At 42.2% G+C, this 22,196-nt stretch overlaps 1 protein-coding gene across 5 annotated transcripts in view; it reads right to left on the reverse strand.

Annotated features, from left to right (window-relative positions):
* The window catches only part of LOC127654063 (divergent protein kinase domain 1A-like), a 46,552-nt gene that overhangs the window by 6,008 nt on the left and 18,348 nt on the right, over positions 1–22,196 (reverse strand). Inside the window, exon 1 of one of the 5 annotated variants that reach the window (XM_052141034.1) lies at positions 8,517–8,922. The exons of the other annotated variants lie outside the window; for them this stretch is intronic. Coding sequence (XP_051996994.1) covers positions 8,517–8,612 — 96 coding nt within the window. The 5' untranslated portion in view covers positions 8,613–8,922. Of the gene's footprint in view, positions 1–8,516; positions 8,923–22,196 lie in introns of those variants that run through there. 5 annotated transcript variants of the gene reach the window in all.

Here is a 22,196-nt window from a genome sequence, read left to right on the forward strand (position 1 = left end):
AAAATTCTTGGATAATAACACACCACCAAAAACATGGGTTGTGTCTCCATCTTCTGCATCTCCAGCAGGTGGGTGTGTCTTTAAGACCATACAATACAATCTAGAGGGGGTCCAATAGAATCTATATAAAATCTTTAGTATAAAAATGCATAAGGCACACCCTTGAATCCTCGGATAGTCAAACGAATGTTCAGTGATCCGGACTATTCGGCTGCTACATGAGTGCAACAAATGACCTAATCACTCCAATGTCTTGCAAGAAATACTCCACAAAACAAACTCCAGCAAATAGGAGGCATAAGCACAAAGAATGTGCAGATCCATCCACAAAACTGTCCCAATGGAGTGTTACTCCACAAAATAACTCCAGCCAGTAGGCTGAACCAGCACAAAAAGAAGAAAAAAAAGGTGCTCATTTTCCTCGAACAGTCAAATGAATGTTCAATGAGTCAGTCCACTCAGCTGCAATTGTGAGTACCACAAAATAACTTACTCCATTGACATAATGAAGGACATTGCTTGGTGTGGACATGTGAATGTTTTATGGCCATCTATTCTTAATTTGGCCGGGAACATCAGTGCAAAAGCAACCTTCCGTCGATGTAAGAGTTTCTTGCAAAAATCTGGGTTACAGTGGGTGTGTCCAGGGGCGTTGCTAGACATAAAGCTCTACTGGGGCACAGGCCCCCCAAAACCCGCCTCGCTCATAGAGGGAGGAACAGTTTCTATAGCACCCTTCTCTATCAGTTTGAGCACCTCGGTGCGTAAAACATGTGAAACATCTTTCCTCACTTTCGTCTCGACCACCGCTGAAAAGCGGGGTGGTCTGCGAGTGAATTGAAGCGAGTAACCGTGTTTTATTATGTTCAAAACCCATTTCGGCATGTCAGGGATTTTTTTCCCAGGCTTTTGCTCGCACAGATATGGGCTGAATGCTGGCTGGGGGCGTGTCGCAGTGACGTATGGGCCCTGCCGGCGAATTGCCCTGTGTTAACACTGAGCTTACAGCTCTCAGAGGCGCGGGAGCGCGCTGAGCAGCTTTGTTGAGTGACGAGTGCAGGGGTGCGTGTGAGATTACAGGCACGCGCGCTATCTCCGTAATGCTCGCAGCATGAGCTGGAGAAATGTTTGAAACTGTATAGACAGTGTTTACGGGTGGGGGTGCATTCATTGTAATAGGCACGCGCGCCACTTTCATAAAGCCTCCCGTTCTTAGCGGGGAGTTTCTTGGCTCGTGGCATGAGCCAGAGAACTGTTTGAAACTGTATGGGCAGCGCTTATGGTGGGGGTGCATATACCGTAGTAGGCACGCGCACCATTTTCATAAAGCCTCCGCCATGGCGGGGGTTTTTGGGCATGCATACAGTGTTTGTGTGTAGGGGTGCATGCATGACAGCAGGCACGCGTGCTACCTTTATAGTATTTCCCGCTTTTACTGGGGAAGTGTTTATAACTGTGGGAACAGTGCTTGTGTGTAGTGGTGCATACATGACAATAGGCACACGATCCACATTTATGGGGCGTCCAGCTTGAGCTGGGGAAGTATTCGCACTATTTGGACAGTATTGATATGTGGGAATGCGACTTTATTGTGGACACGTGACTCCTTAGTGACACAGGCAGAAAATTACTCTTTTGTGATTTCTGTGTGTTGCCATTAAAACGGTGTTTGATTGCAGGTGAGCGAAGTTCTGTGACTGGCCCATTGACTGCTGTACAGACATTTCCAGCCGCCTGTAAGGGGACTGGGTAATGTTTTACACGCTTTGGAGGGAGTGGTCCGGCTTTTGCGAGACACGCACTTCTCTTTTTCTTCCTATGGCTAGGAAGACTTATGAGGCTCGGGTTCAGCACGATCTTGGGCCGAGGTCCCCGCCGCTCAGGCGGCTGCTTTCGGTTAGCGGAACGCGAGTGGCGCCGAGCGTCCGCTTCAGGTCTGGGCTGGGAGACGGGAGGCGCCGCCCTGGCTCGCTGCTGCAGCTGAGGCGGTCTCTGGCGGCTCTGTGACGAGCTGGAGCGCTTGGGCAGGAAGTGACGCATAGCCTGCGAATTCTTCCGGGCTTCAGTGAAGCATTCAGCGTAACTCTCTTACCGCCGGTCCGAACAGGCCGATTGGAGCGATAGGGCGTCAAGGAATGGCGCCTTATCCGCGCCCTTCATTTCTGTTAGCGCCAGCCACAGATGCCGCTCAAGGACAGTCAGGTTAGCCATGGCCCGGCCGATGGATTGGGCGGTGGCCTTTGTGGCTCACAGGGCTACATCAGTGGCGCTGCGCAGGTCCTTGAAAGCCTCAGGTTCAGGTCCAGACTCGTCCATGGTGCGGAGAAGTTTGGCCTGATAGACCTGCAGAACAGTCATGGAATGAAGCGCTGACGCAGCTTAGCGGGCGGCGGCGTATGCGCCGACCGGGCGAGAGCTGAGGTAGATCGGCAGGGCTTCGAGGGATGAGAAGCTTTGGCTTTCCATCCAGCGGTGGAGGGTGGGCACAGATGGTTGGCCATAGCCTCCTCGAGGGGCGGGGTTCCCTCGTATCCTCTTTCTCTCGCGCCGTCCACCGAGGAGTGCGAGGAAGAGAAAGAAGGCTTCAGGCGAGCAGAGTGCGGGGCTTTCCCCTTCTGGGAAGAAAGGGGAGAGTCTCTGTCGAGGGGCCTGCCGGCGCCCTTGCAGGAACCACTCGTCCAGCCGGCTGCGGGCGGGTTCTTCCAGAGAAGACCAGTCGAGCCTGAGGTCTTCCACGGCTTTAGACAGGATGCGGACGATCTCTGAGTCCATGCTGGTGCCCCTACTCGTGTCCGCTAATGTCGACGGCGCGGGGTCGAAGGCCGAGCCCGGCCAGTCGTCGGATGCAGCGTCAATGGAAAGGCTGTCATCCTTTTCACCGTCGTCCCCTGACGCGCCGAACGAGACGAGACCCACCGCTCTGGAGGGGTGCTGGTCTGCCTGCGTGAATTGAACTGGCGGCAGGGAGTCCTCGGGTGGTGGTGGCGGCCTCCGTGAGTGGCGCTTTTTCTTGAGCGGATGGCAGCACGGTGGTAGCTGGCTCGTTCGCGGCGAAGGCGGCAAAGCGAGCGCGCAGCTCGGTGAGGCCCAGGGAGTCACATTCGGGGCTTCCGCCTCGAGTGAGAGCAGCTTCTGCGTGGTCAGGTCCCAGGCAGCGCGCGCAGAAAATGTGACGGTCCCCGTCAGGAAGAGGGCCTCTGCACACTAAAGGACAAAAAGCGTCGCAGAGGCGAACACTTGCAAAGTAGCTTTTAGTAAAAGGATATCAAGGTGATGTGCCCAGGATGGAGTAGCAGAAGGCTTTGAAGGCGGCTGAAGGCGCCGGCGTCCTCGTAGCAGTCCTGCTGTAGGCTTGTCGACGGCGGGCGAAAAGACTCCAATAATCCGGAGGATCCAGCGAAGAGAAGGTCTTTGCTGAAGGAGATTAAATCTAAAGAACTCTCATGACGGGGCACCTAATATATAGCCTTAGCCACGCCCATCTTGGCGGGCTCTGAGCGTGCGGGCGCGAAGCGTGCTCATTGGTCGCGCGTTCAGAGTCGCCCCATCATTGATTCGAGCAAGTTGCCGCAGCACAGCCAATGACCGAGCTGCCTCGCTCATTGCTGTCTGCTGTGCAGCTGCAATGCGTTTTACATAAAGACTTAAATATTTCTCGAGAAACTGAGTTTTCCCATAGCGTAAGCTACTTATGCAATAGGAGAGACCTCTCGAAAGGGAACTGGCTGAGTTTGGTTGCTAGCTTGTGAAACTAGCTGAGCAATCTCTAACTTTATAAATGCAGAAGTGTCGTTTCTATAAATTAATAACTAGCTAGCTAACATAATTGGTGTAAGTTTAAACTGACTTTTGAAACACATTAAGTTCACTTGCAACAACTCAAAACACACCAAACTATAGTCCTTTTTAGTCGCTAGGTAATTAGCACACAGCAGCCATAGTGACGACTCGGTTACTAACGTAACCTCGGTTCCCTGAGAGGAGGGAACGAGTATTGCGTAAGTAGCTTACGCTATGGGAAAACTCCGTTTCTCGAGAAATATTGAAGTCTTTATGTAAAACGCATTGCAGCTGCACAGCAGACAGTAATGAGCGAGGCAGCTCGGTCATTGGCTGTGCTGCGGCAACTGCTCGAACCAATGACGGGCGACTCTGAACGCTGCGACCAATGGGCGCTACGCTGCTCAGCGTGCTCAGAGCCCGCCAAATTAGCATAGCCAGGCTATATAATGGGCACCCCGTCATACGAAGTTCCTTTAGGTTCAATCGACTGAAGCTGAACTGACCAAGCACAAGCACAAGCACGGCAGCTTACGCAATACTCGTTAGGGAACCGAGGTTACGTTAGTAACCGAAGTCGCTCCCTATCGAGAGGTCTCTCCTATTGGCGTAAGTAGCTTACGCTATGGGAACACCATGTAAAACGCCAGCGTGCTGACTTCAGCTCTATAAAGCCAGAGGCAGATGCCTGAGCCTTAAAGCAAAGTGATTATTCCACGAGCCGCCAACGGCGAGCTACATAATGGGATAGTATAGAGCGCCCTTCCAAGGTGGTCCATGGTGGGGCGCTCATAGTACAAACACAAGCACATATCTTATGTACTGAGTTTTCTATGTGCTGATATGCATAAAAAATCCTTTAAGTCAGTCAGAGACGGACCTTGTAAGGGAGGAGATAATGCTCAGCATATACATACTCCAGTCCATTCTACAGTCAGGCTGATAGAATGTTGGAATGCATTTTTCTATGTACTGGCATGCATAAAAAATCCTCTTGAGTCAGTCAGAGATGGACCTTATAAGGGAGGAGATAATGCTCAGCATATACATACTCCAGTCCATTCTACAGTCAGGCTGATAGAATGTTGGAATGCATTTTTCAATGTACTGATATGCATAAAAAATCCTCTAAGTCGGTCAGAGACGGACCTTATAAGGGAGGAGATAATGCTCAGCATATTCATACTCCAGTCCATTCTACAGTCAGGCTGATAGAATGTTGGAATGCATTTTTCTATGTACTGATATGCATAAAAAATCCTCTAAGTCGGTCAGGGACGGACCTTATAAGGGAGGAGATAATGCTCAGCATATACATACTCCAGTCCATTCTACAGTCAGGCTGATAGAATGTTGAAATGCAATGAGGGGACCTGTAGGTTATAAAACCTGATAAATGTCGAAGGCAAGGCCCAGCCCGCCGCCGCACAAATATCTTAAATGTGTATCCCACTCGACCAAGCCCACGAGGAGGCCATGCTCCTCGTAGAGTGAGCTCTGACGCCTAAGGGGCATTGAAGGCCCTTGGCTTCATAAGCTAGCGCTATAGCATCCACTATCCAGCGCAATATTCTTTGCTTTGACTCTGCGAGACCTTTAGTGCGGCCGCCAAAGCATACGAATAATTGTTCCGTCTGTCTGCACAGGGCAGAACGTTCCAAACTCTGAGCGCCCTGACGGGGCAGAGTAAATTAGCGTCACTTTCGTCTACTGGGGACGATAGCGCTGCCAGAGATTTCACCTGTGCTCTGAAGGGTGTGGAGAGCACTTTAGGAATATACCCGTGCTTTGGCCTAAGGACAACTCTGCAGTCGTTAGGTCCAAATTCCAGGCAAGCAGCGCTTGATGACAGCGCATGCAGGTCGCCCACTCTCTTGACTGAAGCGGCGCCAGCAAGAGCGCAGTTTTGCTGTTTAAGGTGCACGGTTCGGAGAGGTTCGAACGGGCACTCTTGAGTCGCCCAGGACCGTGGCCAGGTCCCAGATCGGCACCGAGGGGGCGAGGAGGGTTCATCCTCCTAGCCTCTTAGGAAACGAATGATTAGATTGTTTTTCCCTAATGAATGTCTTTATCAGGATTGTGCAACGCCGCTATGGCAGCCACATAGACTTTGAGCGTGGAGGGTGTGCGGCCCGCCTCCAGCAGCTCTTGCAAAAGGCGAGTACACTTGGTATCTCACACGATTTGGGGTTCAAGCTCTTGGTATCACACCAGTCACTGAACACTTTCCACTTTTGGGCATATAAGCCTCGTAGAGGGTGCTCGCGCCTCAGTGATGGTTCTCAAAACTCCACTGGGGAGGTTCTCGGAACCCGCTGAGGGGCCATGCATGGAGGGCCCTCCATAGAGTGCAGGAGCTCAACCTAAGTCCACCCTGGCGATTTATATACTAAACTACCGTCATGTTGTCCGCTCGGACCAGGACGTGTTCGTTTTTCAGGTACGGAAGCAGGGCTCTGAGAGCCAAGGCGACCGCCTTCATTTCCAGACAGTTTATATGTAGGCGCTTTTCCGGGTTTGACCAAAAGCCGTAGACAGGCCTGCCCTCGTAAAGGGCCCCCCATCCTATTTTGGAGGCATCTGTCATGATCATTTTTTTCCGCGTGTTCACGCGTTGGACGGGGGCGTGCGCGCCCTTTCTGAATGATGTTGCAAGGCGTCAAATAGAGAGCGCGTGCTCTGATGAGAGGCGCGCTGTCATCTGCACTGAGTCTAGCACTATTCCCAGAAGAGATATTCTGGCTGGGGGATAGCACGCTCTTTGCAAAATTGATTCTCAGACCCAGGCATTCCAGATGGCTGATAATCCAAGATCTGTGCGTCGTTAACTGACCCTCTCATTGTGCTATGATTAGCCAATCGTCGAGGTAATTCAGTATTCGCACTCCCGCTGTCTCAGGGGAAAGTGCCGCGTCCATACATTTCGTGAATGTACGGGGGCCAATGATTGGCCGAATGGTAGTACTGTGTACTGGTATGACTGTCCCTCGAAGCGTAATCTCAGAAAAGGCCTGTGATGAGGCGCTATCGAATGTGAAAGTAAGCGTCTTTCAAATCCACTGATAGAAACCAACCCCGGGCGAACTTGCGTGAGGATATGTTTGGTTGTTAACATTCTGAACGAGCAAATCATAAAAGCTTTGTTCAGATGTCTGAGATCTAGGATGGGGCGGAGGCCACCATCCTTTTTCCGGACGAGAAAATAGCGGCTGTAAAAACCCGCCAGCTCATAGAGGGAGGAACAGTTTCTATAGCGCCCTTCTCTATCAGTTCGAGCACCTCGGTGCGTAGAACATGTGACACATCTTTCCTCACTTTCGTCTCGACCACCGCTGAAAAGCGGGGTGGTCTGCGAGAGAATTGACGTGAGTAACCATGTTTTATTATGTTCAAAACCCATTTTGGCATGTCGGGGATTTTTTCCCAGGCTTTTGCTCGCACAGATATGGGCTGAATGTTGGCTGGGGGCGTGTCGCAGTGACGTATGGGCCCCACCGGCAGCAGCTCCCAGAGGCGCAGGTGCGCGCTGAGCAGCCGTGTTGAGTGCCGAGTGCAGGGGTGCGTGTGAGCTTACAGGCACGCACGCTATCTCCGTAATGCTTGCATCGTGAGCTGGAGAAATGTTTGAAACTGTATAGACAGTGTTTACAGGTGGGGGTGCATACATTGTAATAGGCACGCCACTTTCATAAAGCTTCCCGCTCTTAGCGGGGAGTTTCTTGGCTCGCGCATCGCATCTGTGATGCTTGCGGCATGAGACAGAGAACTGTTTGAAACTGTATGTGCAGCGCTTATGGGTGGGGGTGCATCTACTGTAGTAGGCACGCGCGCCAATTTCATAAAGCCTCCGCTCATGGGCGGGTGTTTTTGGCCATGCATACAGTGTTTGTAACTGTGGGAATGTGCACTTTAGTGTGGACACGTGACCCCTTAGTAACACAGGCAGAAAATGTGCTAACACTGAGCTTACAGCTCTCAGAGGCACGGGCGCGCTGAGCAGCTTTGTTGAGTGCAGCGGTGCGTGTGAGATTACAGGCACGCGCGCTATCTCCGTAATGCTCGCAGCAAGAGCCGGAGAAATGTTTGAAACGACAGTGTTTACGGGTGGGGGTGCATACACTGTAATAGGCACGCGCGCCACTTCCATAAAGCTTCCCGCTCTTAGCGGGGAGTTTCTTGAGATCTGTTTGGAACTGTATGGGCAGCGCTTATGGGTGGGGGTGCATCTACTGTGGTAGACACGCGCGCCACTTTCATAAAGCCTCCCGCTAGCGGCGGGGTTTTTGGCCATGCATACAGTGTTTGCGTGTAGGGGTGCGTGCAGGATAGCAGGCACGCACGCTACATTTATAGTATTTCCCGCTTTTACTGGGGAAGTGTTTATAACTGTGGGAACAGTGCTTGTGTGTAGTGGTGCATACATGACAATAGGCACACGATCTACATTTATGGGGCATCCAGCTCGAGCTGGGAAAGTATTCGGCACTGTTTGGACAGAATTGATATGTGGGAGTGCGCACTTTAGTGTGGACACGTGACCCCTTAGTGACACAGGCAGAAAATGACTCTTGTGATTTCTGTGTGTTGCCGTTAAAATGGCGTTTGATTGCAGGTGAGCGAGTTCTGTGACTGGCCCATTGACTGCTGTACAGACATTTCCAGCCACCTGTAAGGGGACTGAGTAATGTTTTACACGTTTTGCTCGCTGCAGTGAAGCGTTCAGCGAACTCTCTTACCGTGCTGGTGCCCGTGTCCGCTAATGTCGACGGCACGGGGTCGAAGGCCGAGCCCGGCCAGTCGTAGGATGCAGCGCCAATTGGAAAGGCTGTCATCCTTTTCACCGTCGTCCCCCGGCGCGTCGAATGAGATGAGACCCACCGCTCTGTTGGAGGGGTGCTGGTCCGTCTGCGTGAATTGGACTGCCGGCGGGGAGTTCTCGGGTGGTGGTGAAGCACGCGGGGACCGCTCTGGCGGTTTTTTTCTTGCGCGGCTCGAACAGAGGGGACGGCAGCACGGTGGTAGCAGGCTCGTTCGCGGCTCGTTGAGGCCCAGAGAGTCACATTCGGGGCATCCGCCTCGAGTGAAAGCAGCTTCTGCGTGGTCAGGTCCCAGGCAGTGAGTGCAGATAATGTGACGGTCCCTGTCAGGAAGAAGGCCTCTGCACGAGGCGCAGGTCGAAGGCATTTGGAACAACGCCTCGAATTTGCTCTTTTACTAAATACAAAAACTGTCGCAAAGGCGAACACTTACAAAGTAGCTTAGTAAAAAGGATATAGTGATGCGCGCCGGATGGAGTAGCAGAAGGCTTCGAAGGCGGCGTCCTCTTTGCAGTCCTGCTGTACGCTTGTCAACGGGGGTCGACAGACTCCAACAATCCGGGAGGATCCAGCGTAGAGGAGATCTCAGCTGAAAGAGATTAAATCTAAAGGAACTCGTATGACTGGGTGCCCACTATATAGCCTGCCTATGCTAATTTCGGCGGGCTCTGAGCGCGCGAACGCGAGGCGCGCGCCCATTGGTCGCGCGTTCAGAGTCGCCCCGTCATTGGTTCGAGCAGTTGCCGCAGCACAGCCAATGACCGAGCTGCCTCGCTCATTACTGTCTGCTGTGCAGCTGCAATGCGTTTTACATAAAGACTTCAATATTTCTCAAGAAACGGAGTTTTCCCATAGCGTAAGCTACTTACGCAATAGGAGACACCTCTCGATAGGGAACAACTGTTTATGTAGTGTCCTAAACTAGCGCTAGTGAATTAAATTAATTTCATATCCGAAAGATTGATTCAATGATATCATAATCAAAGACAGTACTATAGAACACAAAAATGTGTTTATTTTCTCTGTAATTCCATAGACTTGACAGGTTTTCCTGAGACTTGATGCTTTTTCATCTGATATCTGAAACCAGACTACGATGGCTGAGGATGTAGTTTGTTTATCATGTAGTTTGTTTACCTCCCACAAACTGATCTCTCTGTTTCCTATCCCTGCTTCGTCCAAATAATGTTCTGATGTCCATCTGTATACAGGAGCCAATAATGTATGTCGAAATAAGACCATCGGTTTTATTTAGAAACTTACTTTAGTTTCATCATGTTTTCAGCCTACCTCAATTCTGACTTGCGTGCCGACACCTGCGGGCAGTGTTGCGCCAGCTGTGCCTAAGTTCTCACGTAGGCCTACGTTAGGATGTAAAGTTCACACTAAGGGTTTACTAGTTAGTTTGTTACTAAATCAGTGCTTAATTTGGTTGCACCACCTGTTCATAAGGCAAGACTTAACAAGGTTGTAAACTCTCCATAATGCGTAGCCACATAATATGACGTTTACCTGCATTGATCCAATAAAAAGCCTTCAAATTTATACACAGAAGTGTTAAAAAGCCGCGAATTTAAGTTTTATCTCGCTACGGTTAATGTTCAAACCTTGTCTGCTCGTGTAACTGTCAGCTGTAATAAATTATGTCCCCATTAAAATATGATACGTAAGTAGATTTAATAATATTTGCCCTGTGTAAATAACAATATATAGAAAATGTATCTAAAATAATTAAGGGGTGATAAATAAATGCTAATACAACAGGCTGGGAAAATAGACTTTATTTTTTATTTTATTTATTCATTTTAATATCTTCTATATTTCGTGTATGTTGACACGTGACACCGGACGACACACACTGAAAATGAAATTTCATGCTGAAGAGCCGCTTAAACGAAAGTTTTATTTTCTCTCTCTTGTAAATGTAAACGAGTGTAAATGCCAACATCATCATATATGTCGAAATGATTATAATGACTATCACGCAAAACGAGCACATTGATGTCATTAAATGAGTCTGCTTTTTTATTCCAACCATTACTCCTGGTAAATATTTAATTTATAAATAGGGTTACGTTCTACCTAAGTTTAATGGTTCAACGCTCAAATATTTAGTAGTGCGTAAATTGTGACTTAGTACCCATTTACGCCACAACTAGGCTAAGTTGTAACGTACGTATATCTGGTGCATCCGGCTCCTGACTTGTGTGTGGCTGTGCGTGTTGCGGTGTCTTTGGTTATAGCAAGCGCACAGGCGCGCACCGCACGGATATGGATTTCTGCGCGCATGCATCAGATTTGTGTTTATAAACTGCGTTGCTTTTACAAGCGTTGGTTGGGTGGGTTACTGCGCTGCATTTAGATCCATTTATTTGTTCCGGGATTATCAATCTAATTGAATGCACTGACAAAGAAAGTAAATTGTTAAAACTCAAATTTGAGCTTTTACTGGTGCACAGACGATTTATACTGGGGCATGTGCCCCAGTAAAAGTGGTCTAGTGACGCGCCTGGGTGTCTCAATCAGCTCCCTAGCACCCTATGTCCTGGGAATCAGTATATCATGAACTTGAATTATAGCACTGGCAAGGTTGTTCATCTACTGATCATTGGGACACTTAAGACTCAATCACCCACAACACATTAATGAGCTCACGCATTGAAGTGCAGCTGTTATTAATCAGCACCATCACTGTATAAATGACACTATCCTTCATTTTTGTTGAAGATATTCAAACCTGCAGTGTTATTATAACAGATAAATGACATAAATAAAGAAATAAAAATCAGAGGCCCGCTCGCCGTTCCATTGAATTTATGAAATAATATGCAACTAATCGAATACTGTTCCTGATTTACTTTCACTGACATGCAGTTGCATTGTGCTTGATTATATATATATATATATATATATATATATATATATATATATATATATATATATATATATATAAATCATTAGACCTACTTATCTGTTATACTTACCTGTTATGCAGGTACATATTAACAGAGGTTTACATGGACACAAAAAATCGCGGTAAACAAAGAAGCAGATATTATTATCATCTTTAAAACAACACAGCAACAAGTGAATGATTTACTTTTTTACTATAAATGCTGACGTTAGAAAATGATCTGACATTGGCACATAATTCTGCTGTACCCTGTGATTGTGTGATAGTTTATAAGCCCATTTCACTAAATTCTGGTAATATAACCTTCTAGTTATTTACACTGTGGTTAATTCCAGTGTAACTTTTCACATTTGCCGGAAATGCAGCCGCTCCTTAATTCCGTTTTTGAAAATAATGTAGATAGACATGTCGGGCAAATAGACTGGCATGCCTTAAGGTCAATATTAGGTCAAAAAACTGCAAAAAAGAAACAGCTTTCCCAAAAACTCATCAGTCAATCCTTGTTTTGAGGAATGAAGGCTATACAATGCTTGAAATTGACCAAAAACTGAAGATTTCATACAAAGGTGTACACAACAGTCTTCAAAGACAAAGGACAACTGGCTCTAACAAGGACAGAAAGAGATGTGAAAGGCCAGATGTACAACTAAACAAGAGGATAAGCACATCAGAGTCTCTCACATGTACTCAGCTGACAGCTTCACTGAATTCTACCCACTCAACACCAGTTTCATGTACAACAGTAAAGAGAAGACTCAGGGGAAGATTTGCAAAGAAAAAGCCCCTTTTGAAACAGAAAAACAAAAAGAAAAGGTTAGAATGGGCAAAGAAACACAGAAAAACAAAAATAAAAGGTTAGAGTGGGCAAAGAAAAGCCGACATTGGACAACAGATAATTGGAAAAGAGTGTTTTGGATCTTAACCCCCTTTTGTGGGATCAGCTAGACTGTAAGGTGCGTGAGAAGTGCCCGACAAGACAGCCACATCTATGGCAAGTGCTACAGGAAGTGTGAGGTGAAATGTCACTTGAGTATCTGGCCAAACTGAGAGCTAGAATGTCAGATCCGCAAAGCTGTCATTGCTGCACGTGGAGGATTTTTTAATGAGAAATCAAAGTAGTTTAAATTTTTATAGTAACTTTTCAATTTATTAATGTCCTGACTATACATTGTGATCAGTTGAATGCCACTTTGGTGAATAAAAGTACCAATTTCTATCCATAAGAGCAGGGGGGCTGGGGGCCTAAGTGGACAATGACCCCTAACCCCAACTTAGACCAGGCTAGGCTTAAGACCCACAATTTAAGCAACAGTCATCAACACTATTTATTAAGGTGTTCACTAGTATCCTTACTTTCAAATATGCAACACTATAATTATTCATTGCAACACAAATCTTGCAAATATAGACATATTAAATGTATTAGACATTGTGATGAAATATACTTATTTCTATATTATAGTTTTACTTATACAAGTAAGTATATATATAAAGATGATTAACTTATACAAGTAAAACTAGACAATAATCAGGACACTTTATACTACAGTAGTACTGCATACTCAATGAGCCTTTCTTCATATTCATGAACACGCAATGGACATCAAGATTTTCACACAATACTGACTTTGAAATTTGTGTTGGGTCACATCAATTTGGGTTGTTTCTCACCAAAATCTATAGTATGTCTTCAGAAGACATGGGATATGGCGCATGAGTCGCATGGACTACTTTCATGGTAAGTTTGCATCCTTTTCTAAGCCTGTCACTAAATTACAATCCACTGCCAATGTAATTCAAATACGTTCTGGCATATTCATTAAAATATCTCCTTTTGTGTTCTGCAGTAGAGAGAAAGTCATAGAGGTTTGGAACAGAATGAGGGTTAGTAAATTATGACAGAATTTTCATTTATGCATTAACTGTTCCAAGTGACAAGGACAAACACAACATTTTCATTCATTTTATTCATTTAACCTACCAGGTATTAAGTCCACACCTCTCAAACTGTATCATCTTTTATTTATGTGTGACCTTTAAAAGCACATAGCAGTGGGAAACTGTCATCTTGACAGTCAGATATAATGTGTGATCCTCTATGAATAGCCCCTCACCTCACTAAGTGCACTTCAGGAAATATAACATTATCACCTGGATTTCTAAAAACAACAGTGTAATATGAGGTGAGAATATATCCCAAATGTATTTATGATGCAAGAGGATGATGCAAATATTTCAAAATTCATTACACAAGGCTGCGATAAGTGATTTGCTTATAAAGTCAGGTTTTATTTACCTCCGCGCAGAAATTATTGTTTCTTAATAAAATGCTGGAAAAAACATTTCAGATTACTAAGAGAAACACTGTTCCATGTACAAATCACAGCTATAACTGCCTCAATGCTGTAATATGCCACCCTCTGCCATTGGGTTACACCGCAAATAATGCAAACAAGGTGCAGTTAATAAAATATTTGCAAAAGAGAAATGTTGTCAGGGAGGAAGAAAGGATTTCAAATGAGGAGCAGCAGTCAAAACTACCCTGAAACTACAAGGGAACATTTGAGTGAGTATGGTAGCACAGGCAGCTAATTACAGCACCATCACAGCACTCCTTGGCCTGACATTTTCTTATCTGAAAAATCGGAGCTGACAGAACCTTTCCTCCAGCATGAAGATAAGTAAATGGGGCCTTGAAGCCGACCGTGATAGCCTGAAGGAGGAGAATGCAAGAGCATGGTTCTGGTGTCTATGGTTTTGTGTTTTGGGAGTCATTCAGTTTGATATCATTTTGTAGGTGCTTAGAGGAAATCAGGTTCTAGCTCCAAGCTCTTGTCTCTTTTCCAGACATTGACACCTGTATGCTATATTGTTTAAGGATTTCACACAAATTGACAGGAGCAAAAACAAACTCAAGAAAGAAGAATGAGTGTACAGTATGTCACTAGAAATTGTGATAATGAGACAGATGACTAACAATGGCTGTGTCTCCACTAACAAAAAATTTGCGTGGACATGATAACATAGTAATACTAGTGTTTTGTGCATGTGTACATGGAAATACCATAGTATTCTGTAAAAAGTGGTAGTCTGCAATTGATACCATAAGGAGCTTTTTCTACCTGATCTAACCAATGAAATGAGTGAGGTTGATGTAATGCATTAAGCTTGATTCAATTATCAAAATCTTTTTTTCTTCTTCTTATTTTCATTGTGCCTATGAGTAACTTGTTAATACCATTTTAAATGAATGTGGTATCATTCAATACCATGGTGTATATCCAAGTACTGTACAAACATGCCTGTGATGGCCAAAATTGTCTTAGTATGCAGCTCACTAGGTTTGGATAGCCAATCAAGTATAGTATAGTGAAGGCTGTGGGGTGACAAAAGCATGATGTATAGGTAATAACATCTGAATCTTATTTAACTGGCATTGGAAAACACATACAGCATATTTCTCAGCACAATCCAAACCTCAGAGGAATGGTTTGTTGAATTTTGCTAATCTCAGACCAAATAGCTATACTGATTGCAGTATTTATAAGAAATTATCAGTTATTCATCACAACTGTTGCAATTAATTGTAACCATGCATCTCTGTATCAGCATTTAACCATTATGTGTATGGTAAATCTGACCTGTGCAATAAAATCAAGGATTTGTGTGGGATAGCAGGTGCAGGTTCAATCCCAAGTAAGGGACATTGAATTGTCCTCAACTTGGGATATGTTCAAATAAATCTCTACAAAACAGGTTACTGGTGAGGAGTTGGTACTTTGTGGTTCATCTAATACTGTACATTTTAAGCAATTAATCATTGTGGCCAATAATTTGGCATATTTTGTGATCAGTGGTTGCTTATAACCGTGTCCAAAAGTTTCAAAATCTGCATCCAAGATCGCACACTTCTGCACTATTCTACTCCATTTTGTAGTGTATGTATGAGCACAGTGTGTTTATACTGAAAATACAATGAAAAGAAGGGTCCTTAGAGTACCCGCATGATGTACCACTTCAACCAAAAAAATAATGTGGAACGTTGGACACTTCATGCACTCAGTGGATGCGGCTTGCCCTATGTAGCGGAAGGACCGGAGATACCTGGCTGTGATGCTGGTCTGACAAAACAATTGTAATGGTGAATGTGGCAACTAGCAAAACTTCTGTAAAGACAACACCATTTGTGTGTGTTTTTGAGATATGAGTGTTGGTCTGAGGTTGGCTAAAGCTAGCAGCATGTGCATTTCAAATGTCAGTTCCGTAAACTGAAAACCAGCTAATGCTTTTGTTCAGTAAAAAACGTTAGTGTTCCATTTAAGATAATACTACCCTTTGAAAATGTATATACTAGATGGCTGAGTGCATAGTGTAATTGCACTGCAGTGTTTGGCTCATTTGATACACAGCTAAAGTCTTTTATTTGTCACATACAACTAGGCGATACATACTGTACAGTATACCAAGTGTATAGACAGTGCCATTTTCTATATAGGGAATTTACAGCTTAACAGAATTTTTTTTTACAAACATAATGAAAACAAACTAAGTAAGAGTAAAATAAGAATAATAAGAATTTAAAATATGGTGAAAACAGTAGGGGCTCTATTTTAGTGAAAGCTCAAATTTCAGCGCTATGCACAAAGACTGTATGTGGCAGCGCAAAGTGCAAGTGGGGAAGGGTTTGAGTGTTTGTGCTATCTGTAGTTGTATGCGTGCAAAATGGGGGTGTATTCATGGGCACATTAACAGACGAGCTTACGCGGCTAAAGCCCAGGGGCCCACAACTCACATGGGGCCTAGCACGCGCCATGCGCCGCCACATTTTCCTCTATCCAGGAGCACAGATAAACGCTTTCAGCGGGAGATGCAGTTGCTGACAGAGACGGAGAGCACCCATGAAATGTGTCCATGTAGCACATGTTCAATGCACAGAATGGCGAGCCCCTGTGCCCAGAGGTGCCTTAAAGCACCCCTGGGTATATTGTATGTTAATGAAGTGGTGCAAAGTCCCATTTGCTATTTTCCTGTGAAATAGGTCTTAAACTCTAGCCTAAAGTCTAAACTCTGTTCCTGTATTTCCAGTTTTGAGATTCCACCAGCATATGTATTACATTTGTGTTAAACTATCTATAGATGACGATATATATTTAAATTATTATTATGTTTATATTTACAATTGTATTTATGATATAATATGTATTGGTATTTTTCCTCCTGTTGTCATAGAGTGATTTTTATTTTACTGCTAAAGGGGCCTGTGGAAGAAGTTGGAGAGGGTAAAAGGTTTGGATTTGTTTTATATATATATATATATATATATATATATATATATATATATATATATATATATTAGGACTGTCAATCGATTACAATTTTTAATCGAATGAATTACATGGTGTCCCGATTAATTAATCACGATTAATCGCATATACAAATATTTGCTGAGAAAGCCCCTCATATAACAATAATTCAATATATAAAGATTATACATATTTATATCAATATATAATTATACATAGTTATCTTTAAATATTAAAAATTATATATATATATATATATATATATATATATATATATATATATATATATATATATATATATATATATATATAAAATATTCAGATAATTAAAATGCATTATATTCTTGTAAGCAGAAGAGTTCATCATTGATGAGACAACACAAAAATAGAATACAATGTATTGTTTACTACCATATTATTGATCATAAGTCAATCATTGGCATACAGTTCACAGCAATCCATTTCACAAGTGAATTTGTCAATCAGTTGGAGATTTATTATGAGGACCTGCGTCAGGCATGCTTGTGTAGTGTCTCGGGTGTGTTGCATCACACACATAAAATGTTTAGGTCATTGTTTCAAGTTAAATATAGTTTAATACTCAATCTTAAGATCCCTTAGTTCGCATTTGCCCTTCAAGTGTTTTGAATGCAAGAACTGTGTTGTGTGTTGTTTTCTTCACTGTATAAACTGTGTGTTGCACATACAGCTGAAATTTCACTTACTGCCCTCTGGAGTAAACAGGTGGTACTACAAGCTTGCATTTCTCAGGAATCTTCCTTATGGTGCAATTAATTGCGTAATTTTATTTAACGCGTTATTTTTTGTCAAATGAATCGCACTGAATTAACGCGTTAAATGAACAGCCCTAATATATATATATATATATATATATATATTTGACCACTTTGACCACATATTGTTGGTTATATGTTTCAGTGCTTTACATTTTTTTTCAAGATCAAAGTCCACCATTAAGTGAAATGCGTGCTGATACAATCACTGTTAATACTAGCAATGATTTGTGCGTCACATATCCACATCACTGAACCATATTTTCCATGTATAAAAGGAGCATGTCACTGTTATAGAAATATGCATAAATTCAACAAGAATGCAGTTAATGCTCAAAAGAATGTGAGTCCATATTTCTGTTCTTCTAATTCATTGTGACTTATATGACTTCTGGCAAAGCGCTGCACTTAGTGGTAGCACTCTTAAAATAGGGCCACCGAGGTCTATACAAACATATAAAATAAAAATATGATGAGCCAAGATTGTTACATTTCCAATGCAGAAGCATTGTCAGTGTTGTAATGTAATGTAAAATATTGTGTTGTGGTTTAGTACACTCCTTTGGTAGTGTCATTTCTGAAATTTTGTGTGCATCTCATTTGGCGTCATTAAATTATAATATATGTCAAATTCTATCAGTCATTAGCCAGCCTTCTCTCTAGATATAGCCAGAGATTATTTAGCAAAGATGGGCCACTTCTATTAAAATTAATGGGAGAAAATGGAACTCTCAACCAAGGAGCTCTGAGCGCCCAATGGTCAACGGATGTAGAAAGGAAGTCCTGCCTTACAGTTAAAAGAGCCAATCACCTTTTAGATACATACATCACCTGTCAATCAACTTTAAAACGCACAACCGTATTAACTATACAAGCTGGGAATTATATATTTTTTTTAGCTTAATATGAGGTAAAGAATCACAATTTATGAATTTTTGAAATATGTTCTTTGATTGTAAACTTGACCAACTGCTTTTGAGATTTCAGTCTTTCCACATTCCCTCCAGAGAGCATTCCATAGATGGCCGACAGTGGACTGACTTGCTAGAAAGACTTTGCTATAGCTCACTAATACTTGAGGTAAGGGACAAGACATGTCCTCTTTATGTTTAAAATCAAGAAAATTATAAAAATATTAAAAACAAAATTTAAATGTCAAAACTACATACTCCTTTGGTATTTATTACTTATATTTATATATTACTTATCTTTAAAATATATATATATATTTTTATATGCATGCTCAATACTTGGAAACACGTGTAACTTAACCTGTCCACAGCAAAATTTCACAATGTTAAACTGCCAAACAAAGTGTTTAAAAATGCAACAAATTCATAAATATAAATATAAAATGAATGGTAGGGATCTTTAGGAAATCAAACACTAAATAACCTTGTGCGAACCTGCGACCTTCTGCATGGACAGTGTGAAAAGTTGACAAGGTGAAAAATTTTGCTTTCAGAGGCTTTATGTGGAGTTGGGATGAAAATAAGTTTCATTTCAAGCTATTCTGAGACCAGTGCAGACAGGCAGCACACTGTAGATCAAGTCATTCACTAAATAAGGAGTAAGGGAGTAAGGGGACATCCTATAGCTTTCCAATGCATCCAAGTGCTTTCACTCTTAAAATCCAACCTAAGGCTCAGTTTCAGGCTGCAGATGATGTTTGAACCACTCAACATGTTTGTCATCCATGGGACAATGGTAATTTGATAAACAAATGTATAATGTGTAATTTTATTTTAAGATTGTTTAACAAAAAATGGCTTGCAATATTTCACTTTATGTGTAATGACTTTTATAATAACTTTGACATTGTAATGAATATTATGTAACATTTCCACAACATTTTAGGTGCACCTGTATATATATATACACACTGTATATACAGGTGCATCTAAATATATATATATATATATATATATATATATATATATATATACTGTATATATACATATATTATTATTTTTTATTTATTTTTGTTAGGGACTACTAGTAACTAGTTTGGGTCTTACATTTTCCATAAAAACTGCTTATAATTCCATCCAATTTTTTAAAAACCTGAATGAATTAGACAATGTCATGGTCAGCTATCCGAGTACCCTTTTACAATTCCAGCTCATGGTGGATGCAACAGTAGGACACATGGTCTGGTAAGTTTTATATTTGATTATATTTTAAACAAATAACGTTTAAGTCTCTATGGGCAGCTTAAACATGTTAAATGTGGAATCATTTTGGCATTTTAGTTTAGGTTATCAAGACTGCTCTAACTGAGGAAAAAAACTAAATGTCTCCAGTGTACAACACATGGTTAAGATGTATGAAATTTTGTCAACAATTTTTCATAATAGTGTGAAAACAGAAAAAAAATTATTATAAAATTTATTTTATCACTTAACTCCTTTATTGAACACCATTATTGGATAATTAAAGACTTTACACTCTTGTTGGATGGATCAAATTAAAATAGCATGCTTTTTAGTGTGTCTGAAGGAGTTGACACAAATTACAGTAAGATGTAAGTTATGAAGTGGTTAAATGACAATTTTCAGAAAATAGTGTTGTTATTATAAAAACCTGTTCCCTTACATGGTTTGTTAGTAGAGACCTTTGTAAACAAATGTATCCATTTCAAATTAATTTAGTATTAAAAAATAAAAACTAAGATTTAAAACATGTTTTGTCCCTTATCTCAAGAATAAGCGAGCTGCATTGCCCATTGTAAAACTCATATTGGTGGCAAAAACAACTGCTTCATAAGATCTTGATGGTTGCCAATTATGCATACTGCATGAGATAAGTGGAAAAATAACAGACCTGATGGAGCCTCTTCTATCAATGATGATGAGAAGTGGGTTTGACAGTGATGGACTTCTCTCTTTGTCCATTCTACAGAATCTCTCTTGCACTGACAGTTTATCGCAGAGAACATCCACATTTTTAACTGACAGTAAGCCTCTTTTAATCAGCCTCCAATTTCATAATACAAGACTAAGTAAGATTTAATCTGTAGCCTAATCTATTTTGAAAAAGCAAAGTTAAGTAATCCAGTTATTTTCAGACATGAAGATATACAAACACCATTATCCCACCCCAAGCTGATCTAAAGATACAACACTAACAAAAATAACAATAATGTAAAGTAGATTTATTTTATTCCCAACAGATGAAAATAAATATGACAATCTGAACTTTCCCTCCACTCTCGATTAGAAAATGTAGTCAGGTCTAGAGATAGACAGATCATTGGTTTGACTTATATTGTTTTCTACCGTTATTCACACTTATCTACTTGTTATTATTGGCTAAATTGCACCATTTGGTGGGTCTAACACCATGTTCAAAAGGAGTAATTTACTTATTTAATGTATTGTATGCATAATTGCTAAAGTTTTTTGAATCAAAGCTAAATCATTCTCAAATATAGCATAATAAACTTAAAGGCATGTAATAGCTCAAAACAGATAAAAGAAATTTGTGAGTGTTTCATTTGCCGAACAACTTTCCCTAAATAGAGTGCCATAAATAATAATTATAATTGTCATTTTTAATTATACTATTATAAGTCCAATACTGATGATGAATATGATGTCTTTTATTGCTCAAATTATTTTGGTTGTTATTGGTTCAAAAAGCAGAAATAAAACAATAATTACTAATCAGTTCTGCTTATCAGAACATTTAAAATAAAAATAATCAGTTTCAGTATCTCATAAAAAATATAATCAGTCGATTTGAGGTCCAAAGAATCTGGTTTTGTTGAAGTTTACAGTCAGCAGAACTGAGATATCTGTGTTCTATCCTATAGATTTTGAAAGTCAACCTCTCATTAGTCTCATCAGTTAGTCTGTCTCTTATCTAATCTGATCTGTCTCACTGTCTCTTTCTTCAGTGGCTCCCCTAAAGACAGGCCATCATTCCCTGTCAGCTATGGGCACTCAGTGAGATGTGATTCTGCCATTTCCATCTGAGAATCCATCTTTCCTTCAGGGTCCTCTCTCCCCCCACCATCATAAACTCACTGCCTCACTAAGCCAGCATGACAGGCGTTGGAGATTTGTGGCAGGCCAGCGTCCTGTACAGCCTTTCATACCTCACAAGGCCCAGAGGAGCTGTCGCCATGGCAATGGGCTGACAGTTTAGCAGGCAGGCTTCTCCCTGCTAAAGAGGTTCATTCATCAAACTTAAATCAGTTTTTGGTTTTCACAGTCTCCCATCTCTGTATTATTTGCCTGATGTCTGTAGCCTTAAGAGTTCAGAACGGTTCAAAAATGTTACAATGCTAATCACAAAACCAAAACCATAACTGGGTCATTCAGGAAATGGTTCCATTTGTGTGCTATGTGCTTCGTCATTAATTACATCTGATATTTAACAGATTTGTACTGATAATTAACAGTATACTGAACTTAGTAACGTTATCTTGTAGATCTGACTCTTTTTAGTGTTTTGCTTTCTGTTCAACCTTGTTGAATGGGTGGGTTTACAATCTCCACCTTTAAAATTAATTATGCCTTCCTCTTTAGTTTATTAATGAGTTGAACAAGTGTATTTCTAACATGTTTTATTAGTTTGACAAGCA

The sequence above is a fragment of the Xyrauchen texanus genome, chromosome 13 (assembly GCF_025860055.1).
Source record: "Xyrauchen texanus isolate HMW12.3.18 chromosome 13, RBS_HiC_50CHRs, whole genome shotgun sequence".
In the NCBI taxonomy this organism is placed as follows: Eukaryota; Metazoa; Chordata; class Actinopteri; order Cypriniformes; family Catostomidae; genus Xyrauchen; species Xyrauchen texanus.